General features: G+C 42.3%; 1 protein-coding gene across 1 annotated transcript in view; it reads right to left on the bottom strand.

Moving 5' to 3' along the window:
- Positions 1-11,124, bottom strand: part of tox3 (TOX high mobility group box family member 3) — a 39,400-nt gene extending 28,276 nt beyond the window's left edge. Inside the window, exon 1 of the mRNA XM_029428709.1 lies at positions 10,229-11,124. Coding sequence (XP_029284569.1) covers positions 10,229-10,330 — 102 coding nt within the window. The 5' untranslated portion in view covers positions 10,331-11,124. The remainder of the gene's footprint in view (positions 1-10,228) is intronic.
- Between the last annotated feature and the right edge of the window lie 1,661 nt (positions 11,125-12,785).

Here is a 12,785-nt window from a genome sequence, read left to right as displayed (position 1 = left end):
GCTATTATTTTCCAAAAACACACCACTAATGCTCCGGGGCATGATTTGTCATTGTTATTCAGCGCTCGCTCACCTACACTTAAAACATGATCCTTCTGGATTTTAATTAAGCACCGAGGTACCTCCCAAGGGGTTCTGGCTTGGCAAAGGAAACTACTTTGATTTATGTACTACTTTGTTGTTGCTGCTTGAAGCTTGCCTGTTATGAGAGACTGTGGTGATAAATTAAAAAGAAAAACGGGCAATTATTCTTATTTGTTTATTAGTGCCCGTCAGGAGCGTACTCGTCAGAAAATGTCATTACACACCGACAGTGACGCTGAACGTAGCGTCTCTTAACACCTGACAAATCAAACACTAACGAGTGACCGTGCATTGGATCTCTTACTGTACGCTGGGTACATGTTGATACGTGTTCAGCTACATTTAGTGACAATTCACAGCTAAATCTACAAACGCTGATTGGAATTTGTCTCAGTGTGATGAGCATACCAACCGGATAATACAGCTCGTTATGCATGTGCATCCCCCGTACAGCAGAAAATAGCACAAATCAGCAAATTTGTGCTATAATAGCACAAATCAACAAATTACATAAAATACAGTACTAATGTGCACAACACTATGGGACGCCATTTCAATAGAGAGTGTAATCAAATCCAATGTACAGGCTGTTAGATGAGTAATCATCAGGAAACATTGGAGCATTTTAACACGACTCCTGTAGCACAAGTGTACATACGAGTCATCGACGACATTAACACACCCGTTAAGTATTCTGTGCATCAAGTAAATATCATGTTATGGGAAGACGTGTCAATTCACAAGGCAAAACTATAAACCACGAAAAAGTACAGGTAGCTTCTTGGCAGGACATTTTAAATAGATGAACACACTCAGGGCAGTGTTCACGTGCACTATGAACACATGTGAACACTGGCCAGGACTCCCAAACATATTGTACTTGTTAGCCAAAGCTAATATTGTCGTTTCACTTTCTACATAGGTATTACTTCTTCAGTAATCGTATCGTACTGCGGCCAGCTTTCAATATGAAACTTTAAATGTTGGCAGGAGTATAATCCAGACTACTCAGGTGTACAATGTGCAGCAGTCTGTAATAAAAAGGCCACATGCGCTGCTAGAGCAGATAGCAAATATGTATAAGTGATGTAATCGAAGTTTCTTTGCATGAGTATCAGCTGATTGTCTGCAGTGTAACATGTGATTTAACAGTTAATCTGGGCCTGCCGTGCCACAGATCCACACTGACAAATAGAGGAAAGTGAAGACGGTCAGCCACCTCAGTGACACAAGGACGTTACAGAGACAGTCCCTGTACAAGCGTTTGCTCTACCTAGATGTGTATCAGACGGTAATGGAGTCTCAAAACTACAGGGGTGCTGCAGGATCGCTGCGATTAGCTGGTGGAACTGCTGAAGGTCACCACTGCTGAGCTGAGCAGCCACAAGCCCTCATAAAACCATTCAGCGTATCATTATTTTCAAAGTGTTTCATTATGGACGGTTAACCTTGGCTAACTCCGACCTCACACTTTAATCAGCTGCCTGTAATGCCTTTGAAACAGTGTAATCATTCAGCTTCTCTTCTTGTTTATCAGCAGGAGAGAAACAAATATAGTGGAGCCCATTTCAAAAAGAGAGAAATGTCTTTCCCCAGGCTGCGCAGGTATCTGGAGAAGTTACACACGGAGTCAGAACCTCCAAAGATGAGGAACTGGACCCGCTTCCTTTGAAGGAATGTCATTTGAAAGAATCATCAGTGGCAGTCCAGGGAGGGAGACCCCGCCAAGGCTGAGGCCTCACAGACCTTCATCTTGTTTCTACTCCTGCCATACCGCACTATGACCACATGTGAGAGTCCACGAGCCAGCAGAAACACACACATCACAATAAACAAGGACATGCTGTGAATGAGCCTCAACATCAACTCCCTGAAAATATCTGAAGTCGGCTCAAGAATGTCGCGGAGCCCATTCATGAACCCAGTCATGGTTTCAGGGACTGGACCTTTATTATACAGTCTGGAGCTTCCACTGAGGCCCCGTCCATTGTTCCTTTTGATCATGTAACTGAACAAAAACTAGACTCGATTCATGAATATTGCATCTGACATAAAGAATCATCAAAGCAGCGATACTTTGAATGATGTAAGAGTGACGAGTCAACAGTGTTTACAGTGTTTCCAGTGTTCTGCTGAACATCTTTCATTTGTCTTCCTTAGAGTATCCAGTCCCTGCAACTAAAGCATTAGTAACATGTTATGTTCAGGCAACTCAAAGCTCTGGAAGTATCATCCACTTAGATCAATATTGGGAAATAAGGTCAGAGCGTCGCGTCTCAAGTTAGTCTTCCCGTCTGCATAAAGACATTTTAGGTAGTAAAGATGTTACAAAAGACATAAGACAAGAATATATTGAGAGCAGTAGATTAATGGGCAGAAATGAAAAGGAAAAACATGAATTAGTGAAGAGTTATTGGTGTTTAATTGCTTGCAGAAGGGCCTTCTTACATGAACTTCTTCTCTACGATGGAAACAAAGACACTTCTTACAAAGTAGACAGAAAGGGCAAACATACTCTTCTAAGAACAGCTGTTTTATTCCCCTCAGGGACTTCACGCTACAGCGAGACAATCCTCCATCAGTGCACTGCATTGTGAACTTTATATCATCATGAACATGAATTATGGAAAGAAAGAAAAAGTATACATGCCAGAGAATATCAGTCTAATGCATGTGTATAAAATATCCAATCAAACTGTGGCAGAGAGATGGCAGCGCTCCAAATCTAGAAGACTATTAAAGTTCATTTAGTGGGGGGGGGGGGAGGTTTATAGGCTGCAGTATTATTGCTGTGGTAGAGTTACTGCTGAAGTAGACATTAACATTATCCAACTGCCTCAGACAGACTTTATGTTTGACAATCACACTCGTCAAGTATTTACCAGCAAGAACGCAATTAAGTAAAGAGGGGAAGAAAACAGTGACTGTAAGCAGCGAGGCCATCCGTCCGTGCATTTAGAAAGCCAACAGGATGCATTTAAAGTCTCAAACTCTGCATCATTTGGCTCCAACTTGCCATCTATCTGACCATTCAAATAAAACTGGTATTTACCCTCCCCATTATTTAAGCCCTTTGTTCAACGGGTCGGAGGGATATTTGCACACCTGCTACTATTGTCAGTCCTTTTAGTGCAACCTGGTAACACGCTGCATTATTGGAATGTCACGTGGTAGGAGGAGGGGGGGGGGGGGGTTAATCACACTGCATTACATGTAATACCACACACACACACACACACACACACACACACACACACCTGTACACCTCTAATGAGAAATATATTCATATCAACTCGCATGTCTATGAGCTAAATTGGAGCACAGACAGAAATCCAACCCCCAGAAAATAACTGGTGTTTGGTTGACATAACTAATGTATGTGATACAGAAGTAATATCTACATTTTGAAAGTGTGATATTCTGCGTTAACCCAATTGGAGGCTGACTTAGAAAGTAAATAGCAGCTACAGCTGAAGGAGAGGAGTCTGAAAGAGAGATAGCTGCAATAACTCACTAGTCCATCCTTGAAAATATTCCCCAGAACTGTGTGAGACGGAGGACATTCGTCAGTGGCCTGTGCTCCTTGAAAAGAGCTTAGGAAAAGGGTTTAAGTCAAGCAAGTGAAGTTAAAAGGAAAACAGCTCAACATGTTTTGATACAGTCTGTGAGCCCATTAAGAGAATTGGACATCAGATCTATGAAACATGGAATGGCTGCCTCTCTGGAAAGCTTTAAAAAATGAATGTGTCTTAACAGCGAGGGCTAACCACTTAAGGGACACAACACTTATTGAATCAGCCAACCAGAAGTGATTGACTGGTCCTTTTGAAAACTGCTTAAATCACAGTAAAAGCAGTTTTCTGTGGCGCGGGGAGTTTTTCCCCTTTCCTTTTAATAAGTCAGCCAGGTTGAGGGAGGCTGTCAAAGATGTAGTGAGCCAAAACCAGATTAAAACTGTTTATCATGGTGGAAAAATGGATGTTCTGGAGGGCCCCGCTTTGACTCAAAAGGGGCACGGTATTCACACACATATAAGAAGACTCCTTCAAACGCCTACAGGAAGTTAACTTTACCTTTTGACCTTACAAGATAAAGTAATCCAAACAGTAGATTTACTATTTTTCATGTCCGTGACATATATACAACTTAGAAAAACTTGAGGAACTAAAGAGCTTTTGGTGCTCGAGTCAAGAGGTATCAGAGTTAAGATCATCCAATCTTAAAACTCACTCCTTCAGTGTCATCTCCTTCTGGAGGGAGCGGCAGGTAAGGTTAACGACTTTCTCATCATGGACGCTTTTGTAGCTCTGTGTGTCTCCTCAACAAAAAAACACACATCAGAAATAAGAGAACTGTTATTAAAGCGATCAGAGAGAGAACTAATATTCCCTAACGGGACATTTAGATAGCCACACATCGCTTTATCAAAGAAAACATCTCTTTCCTCGGGCACTTACACGGCGTGATGGATGATTTCGTGATGTGTTGCACATGCTCAAAACACCATAACAAATGTGCCTCTCCGGGGGGGATTCATTGTCTTTGTATCGCTGAAATATGTTTCTGCAAAGGCCATAACAGACTATAGTGTTAATCCTAAAGTAAGAGCATAACAAGTATACACATACGGCTGTGTAAAGACATTCAACGTGGATTCTTGGCTGGTTTTACTCTGGAGCTCCTGATCATGAGATCACAACCTGAGGCCGACTCAGTACAGCGAGATGTCAGGACACGTGATGCCCGCTGGGTCCACAAGCCACCAGTTGAGAAACAACTTAAGAGTGTGAGGGTCTGCCTAAATGAAGCACGCTGAGTAATGTACACGGGGATGTAATGAAGTGGATTTATGAGCAGTGATGGCAGGATTACAGAAGGTCTTTACGAGTGCTGATCTGGGTAATGGTCTATGTCTGTCTAAGATTTTAGAGCCGTTCTCATATCCACCTCATAAACAAAGCAGACAACCTGCTCTTATGTTCCCCACAGGTCCAGACTGTCGCTTCAGATCGTCAGATAATACGAGTAAGACAAGTTGAAATGAACAGAAACAAACTCAAGACTTAGCTGGTGTGTGTGTGTGTGTGTGTGTGTGCATGACTGCGCGTGCACATGTGCCATAAGTCAACAACGTAAAGAGAGTGACAGCTGTGATAATGTGGTGCCACTGGAATCAGAAACTATCAGGCTCATAGTTTAAAGGCTGTTATAGCTCTAGTTTGAGTCGCTTCTTAAGTCACTTTTTAAAGAAATGCTCGAGTTTCCTACAAATATCTCTGTGTTGCTACTGCACCGGTGTGTGTCTTCATCAGCTTTGTTCAGTGTTGAGACATCCTGCAGGAAGTGGAGAACTGTGCATTAACAAAATGATAACATCTGCCCTGTGGAGACGTGTGTGTGTGTGTGTGTGTGTGTGTGTGTGTGTGTGTGTGTGTGTGTGTGTGTGTGTGTGTGTGTGTGTGCAGACAGACAGAGCAGTCATTCTTAGAGGCAGGAACTCCAAGTACAGTGTGCCTTCGAGCAGGCGGACTAAAAATAACACCGTCTAATCTCAGTGGGGAAATGAGGTGTTTAATAAATGTGTTGAACTACATCTCCTGACAAGCTACAATTAAAAGACTCAGCAAAACACATCAGCTATTCACTTCGTGGACATTTAAACATTTAACATGCACCTTGAAGTCATATCAATCAACTGCTGAGTTTGACAAAGCAGACAGCCTCTTATGTTACACCCCGCCCCCCCAACACACACAGCACACACACATTTAAAAGCTGTGTTTGGATATGTTTAGAATGTGTGTGATGAAATGGCACCAGCTGTGTACACTGGAGGGATGCACACGGCCCCCTGGTTGAGCGGAGGGTTAACCCCTTCCCTCCCGGTGAAGCAGAAAGGGCAGCAAAGACAAAAGAGGCCGAGCCCACTATGGACACGATAAGACGTTATTGCCCAGAGGTCTGTCGCTGTGGACGTAAAGCACTTCGCTGAAGGTTCTTCCCTCAGTTACTTAAATATGTCCTACACATGCACGGGTCAGTGGGGCTCACATGAACCATGAGCAGGCTTCTGTTTCCCCGACACAACTATTTACAGACTCAATTAAATCTGCTGATAATTGCAGCTGCATCATGTCAAGTGTTACAGTCTGAACCGCTTCCTGATTATTGTTTTTACAGCAGTTTTTCGTATCATAGGTGAGCGGGTGATAAAACACAAAGTGAATGGTTAATTACTTCCTGGACAGCTTTATCTATCTTCAGTAGAGGATTTGTCTCATTATATAAAGAAGTACTTGAAGTTGTGATCCTCAGAATGTAGTCCTGGCTGATTTGGCTGAGACGGCGAGTGTGGGTAGATATCGCACCAAACACAACTTGAGCGGCTACTTCTGTCTGAAATATTACAGGAGAGCAACTTGTGTGTTTGCTTACAACACAAGCAACCAAACGACTGAACGTTTCAATAAAGAATCCATCAACAACAACAACAACAAGTTGGTAACGTCGCTGAGGAGAACAAATTAAGTGCTGTAATGGCGGACTCACCGATAGCAGTAAAGTATATAGAGAAGTACTTCCTGTATGTAAACACACACAAACGGTAACACTGGGGGGAGATTTCATGAGCACGTGAAGGATTATAGTCATTTATGATTTGCCTTTACTATTAGAGGTTGCATGTCAACAATAACACAGTAGGTCACACAGGATCAGATCACTTTGCACCTTTCCATCTACATTGTGCTCTGAAGATATTTGTTTATCTGTTTATCATGCACGCTTCTGCAAAAGTGCCATAAAAATGCTACGATGTTATTGAAAGAATGATGACGTCTCGGTCGTGCTGGGATTAGTTTCGCAAATAGAGCTCGTTTGTTAGCACCAGTGCAGGTGAAGGGTTCGTATTAACATCTGTTGGTAATTCCAGTCTCTCTGTGCCTGGAGGCAATGAAAGTCCACACTAAATGGTAACTGTATCTGAAACATTATTAAACCTTAAGAAGAAGAAAAAATAGGCCAGATGGCCATAAATATGGGAAAAACAGAGTCCCTTTCATGAAACCATTAAAATCAATCACATTTGACTTTTACAAAGAGCAGAATCCAAACAGCTCCTTGTCTTTGGTTGATGGTGTGTATAAAACAAATGAAAACGCATAACTTGTACTGTCTCGCATCACTGGCATCACCGGAATATGAAATTGAGCAAATGAGGACTAGATTCCTAGATGTATTCTTTAAAAGTTCTCTAAACTTTAAAGAAAAGGCAGCGCTTCTACATTTTACTGACTGCAACCAGGTGTTCTTCACTCGAGCCAGTAAAAGTAAAGAGTCATTCTCACAGATAAATTGAAAACAACGCAACTTGAAGTAACAACCAATCAATAAAAGGTAGAGGCCTCGGAAAGGTGTGTGAGTGTTGAACCTTAAGTAAAAGGTAGTTTAAGAGAAGCACCTGAACACTCTGCAGGAATAAAACCTTTACATTTGGAGTTTTGAGAAAAAGAAACAATTAATTCTACCAGATTACAGAAAGTGTGTTTTCTTTCCTGGTTTTATTTTGCGAGTGTTATTCAGCTGTGTGAAGTTGTGGCATGTTTCTCTTCAGCTCCGCTGTTTCCTCCTTCATCTCGGTGCCAAGAAAACAGGCAGCTTCATTAGTCATGACTGCAGCACCTAATTAAGTTTATGCCACTCGTTTGGATTTTTCTGTAAATTTAAAAGAATCTCTGATGTTTCAAAGTGCCTCTGGGCCCTTCTGTCTCTGTTGTCATTAAAATTGAACATTTCCTGTGCCAGCGTTTTGAGAGGGTATTGCCTGTTTTCAAATCAAAACTATGAATCTAGTGAAAGTTTTGCTGCTTGCAAAAAAAGGAGCTGTGACAGCCTATAAATAGATTAAAGAAGTAATGCCTCGGTTCTGTGGGACTTGTGAGCGTGCCATATCTGTCGGACGACCGTCAGATCTGCATTGTGCTGACTTTCAGCTAGCTGGTTCAAATATAGTGGAGGCTTGCTTGATAGATGCACGCAAAAGAGCACATGTGTTCACCATGGAGAGGCTTTGCAATTAGCCTGCTTTATAGTCTCTATAACATAACTGGTGGAGACACTGGATAAGCACCTTCGCACCACCCTCCCTCTTGCTCTCCGCCTGCTTTTGTATTGTGGCCAATTACTGTTACAGATGGAACAATTCACTTGACCCGGGGAATTTATGAGCAGGAATAAACTCGCACTTTGACTCTTTACACCAATCCAAAGCAATGTAGTTAAAATGTTTCAAGGCTGATGAAGACATGATGAAATTGGGCACATATGACAACTTGGCAACATGACAAAAGAGCTGATGAAACAGTGAGACAAACCTGGTAACTGTTTAGAACAGCATCAGATTGCAAGGGCAAACAGCACTATAGGGCTGTGTGTGTGTGTGGGGGTGTGTGTGTGTGTGTGTGTGTGTGTGTGTGTGTGTGTGTGTGTGTGTGTGTGTGTGTCTGTGTGTAAGGGTGGGGGATGTAGTCATTTAAACTTTGTAAAAACAGCACGCTGCAGTTGTGTCATTAGTCTGTCAAAGTGATGTTCCCTGTTGCTGGGGTACGAGGGAGTCGAGCTCCTGATGGATAACGGGTCGAATAGTTCAATTGTTACATCACTGAGAAAATATCTCAAACCATCATGTGTTTTACGAAACCTTTTCCATCACGTTACAGGGTTAATACACGTGTCATACCTCAGCAATGTTCTTATTCACAACTTGGAAACAGGGCTGCTTGTATGCAGATGTAGGAAATGTGCAACAAGAAACAATAGTGTTGCGATTTTAAAGATTGTGCGATATGCCGAGTATTGCGTGTTGTATTGCCTTTTCACAACTGCAAATTATACAGTTTGTCAACATTTGAATTATCTAATTAATTACAGTTTTTGGATCATTTCTTTTTCCGATGTCTCCATTTTTGTTATGACCAACTTCCTGCTAACCCTGCTGACCTCATCAGAAATAAACTCCATCTAGTGGACTGAATTGTTACCAAATAAAGTTAAATTTGTATTTGTAAAATTAATAATTTATAGAATAAAAGATTGATATTTGGAGACAATATTACCACACAAAATATCACGATACTATAATGTATCGATCAGCCTCCCACCTCTAGTAGGAAAGTGAACTAACCAACTTGTAATCAATGCAGAAGATAGCCTAACCTTGGAGCGAGTGGATACAACTTTGTTATAAATCATGCAGATGCCTTTATTAATATGACAGTCTGAAGGGTTTACTGGTGTTTTAAAGAAGTGCACAGCACAGCGCAATGCTGACAATGAATGCATTCATACCAGATAAAAGGTGTGCAGTCTATTTGTCTTTCTGTATGTTTGTGTTCCTACGTGGAGCTTTAAAGTTCATTTGCAGTAATATCTCCAACAGGCTATCAACGGTCAAACTGCTGTGCTGAAGCTTAAATACTCTAAATAAAGTTAGTGGGAATAGAGAAACAGAGTAAGAAACATACCAAAGGGGTAAACAAGTGTCAGTACAACATGGTATTTACTGCATCATGTCGAGGGTCTTGTAACAGCATCACAGGCCAGCAGAGTATTTGACACTTGATACACTGGGTCTCACTTTCATCACGTTGTAATGCATGTACTGTGTGTACAGTGCTGATGCAATGATCCATCACTGATGTCTAGGAACATGTAACTGTATAGACAACAGCGCCCATGACTGGGGATCACATCACTCTGGTGAGAGTTTAGCAGTGCAGTGTGTGGCCACACTGAGCCGGACACAAGTAACACTTTGCCACTTATTACACTTGTGTTGTGCTTTCATTTCCATTACTAATACACAACTGCAAAGTTTGTGGCAGGAGAGGGGAGTATTAATTAAACTCCAGAAAGGTAGTCATGATTAGTGGATGAATGCATGCGGAGGGGGGGCAGGGGGGGGGGGGGGGGGGGGGGCAGGGGGGGACAAGTGAATGCTGAAAATCATTAGTTTTAATTCAGATTAATTTAGGATTTTCATTAAGGCTGCCCGGAGTTACGGTGCACTCCCGGTTTGTGCACCAGCGTGGCCACACAACACACAGCTAGATTACAGCACACAACACACAACACACTGCTTTCTCACCTTATTGAAGTTGTAGTAGCCCAAACAGTGGGCAAAATCCAGGTTTGGTGCTTCTCCTGGAATAGAATTTCCACCAGCAGTCGGATAAAATCGTACATCCATGATGTGTGAGGGAGCCGCGCAGCTGTAGCCTGCTCTGCACGGAGATCAGTGTGTTTCTGCCGTTTACAATCCCCGCACACAGAGAGACACACGGAGACACACCGAGAGACACACCGAGACACACGGAGCAAGAGAGGCGGTGAAAGTGACCCAAGCTTAGCTGGGGTGAATGAGACACTGCGGTGGTGAAGGGTGGGGGGAGGGGGGGGGAGAGAAATATTGGGGTAAAGTTTTGATATTCCTCTTCTACACCTGGTTCAGCCGCTTCATCTCTGAGGAAGCCAACGTGAAGGTTGGACCGAGCCGAATAAGCTGTCCGTCAAGCAGCAGCAGCAGACGCGGTGTGCCCATGCATTTACACACAGCTGCTGCTGTATACAAAGAAGCCACGAGACCGGCGACTGCGCGTGGGTCCACCTCCTCTTCCTCCCCTTCAGACAAACAGGGGGAACAGACAAATGGAAACTGCAACAAAGTGGCTACTGGATAAACCACGAAGTAAGTCCTGCTCGTGGAAACAGTACCGTACTGTGTCCGAGTCCTCCGCCGTTTCTCTCACAAGTTTATTTCTCCAACTTAGAGAAACTAGTTGTTGAAGCAGTTTGAGTAAGAAGCAGCGAGCTGGCCGCACGAGCCCATCTGCTGAATACTCGCTGTATTGGTGGGTTTGTAAAACAAGCACAACAACACTCCACAGATGGTGCAATTAGTGGATAGGATGTAGTACACTAGTGTTCGGGTTCAGCCCTCGGCTCTGCTTGTGGTTGTGATGAACAAGGCAGAATGTGTGAACACGGCAGCCACTCCCCAAACACACGAAGCCCCTCCCATGAAAACACTGCATTTAAGTCTGTGTGACATGTTGGCATATGATAATAACAATTACAGGAGTGTGTGTGTGTGCACGTGTCTGTGCATTTGTATTATTTTAACCTACATGTATTACAACGCCTTTGTCTGTGTGTGTTTTGTCTGAACTGCATTTGCTCTTAAGATGCTTTTAAAAAGTATTTTAAATAAACTAAAATAGTCTTGTGTCCTTTACATTATGGCAGTTATTAAATGTTTTAGTGACAGGTTGTCACTTTACGTTTCATTCCGTTTTTACTTCATCAAATGCTGAAGATAATGTAGCATATGATGCATTTCTTTCTGGGAATACACCTGCACCAGTGTTTGCCTTTTTACATGCATGTTCACCTGGCTTTGTTCACATGTGACGGGTGTGAATGCTTTCTGCTGTCTCAAACAGCTAATGTGCTGACTCCATGTTAGCTGTAGGCTACCAGCTAGTAACATACAGACTGTGTGTGTGTGTGTGTGTGTGTGTGTGTGTGTGACCCAGAACTTAACATAAACTTGTTCTTTCTCTTGTTTTCCTCCCCTCTCTCTCTCTGTCTCTCTCTCCCTCTCTGTCTCCCTCTCTCTCTCTTTCTTTCTCTCTCTCCCTCTCCCTCTCTCTCTCTCTCTCTCTCTCTCTCTCTCTCTCTCTCTCTCTCTCTCTCTCTCTCTCTCTCTCTCAGAATAATTGAGAAATGTTCAACTTGTACACCTCAAGGCAGACTCACCACTTCTGCATCTACAACTTGACTTTTGTTGCACCACCTCTGAAATGCACTGTTCTGCCTGAACACATCTTTGTATAAATACATATGCAGGATAGAAGCAATTTCATGGTAACCAACTTCAAAAAAGTTATTAAGTACACTTTCTCTTTCATTTACAGTATTTGTAATTTTACTCGTCTCTACGTAAGTTCAGTTGCTCTACGTTTTCCCAACAGTAGGACAATGTTATCATTCAGATACACTTTTTGCTCCACATTTGAAGTCATGGAAGGCTTGTGCTCTAGATTGCAGGGACTTGTAATGTAACAATTTCCCACCAGTGTCTGCACAAAACCAGACGTCAGTTAGAAATATGCCCTGGCTACAGTCATGTTGCAGACACCATACACACATAATGATCAGATGCAATGATAGGCTATTTAGTAATTATGAAAAAATGTAGAGCAAAGAAAAATATAAGACATTACCACAGCTAATGGGCGGAGGAGATGGTGCTCAGAGAGAACACATCCTGGTCTTGTTATCCTTTATTGAGTGTTTTCTGATCCAACAACCCTATTATTAATGTATTATTAACTGTAAGTACTCGGTCATATGGGTAACACTGTGGTGCCGAATTACAATGTGCTTTGTCATTGTTGTAATGTATCAGTGCTTTACTTTAAAACGTAGTTAAACCTAGCTGCAATCTGCAGATACAAACCCAGTCCCAATGGGATTAAATGGTTGATGTCATCCTTCCAATGTCACCTTCTGACATCTGACAACTGATCACGATTACAGCAGATAAAATATAAGATTACAGAGAAAATTGTTTTGCCAAACCGGATTTCACCCTCCTGAATGTGTCTGTACACAGATTTGTACTTATTGCTTTTAATAATTGA

Source organism: Cottoperca gobio, chromosome 3, assembly GCF_900634415.1.
Source record: "Cottoperca gobio chromosome 3, fCotGob3.1, whole genome shotgun sequence".
Lineage (NCBI taxonomy): Eukaryota > Metazoa > Chordata > Actinopteri > Perciformes > Bovichtidae > Cottoperca > Cottoperca gobio.
The sequence above is the reverse complement of the archived record's forward strand: the minus strand, read 5'-3'. Positions and strand labels throughout refer to the sequence as shown.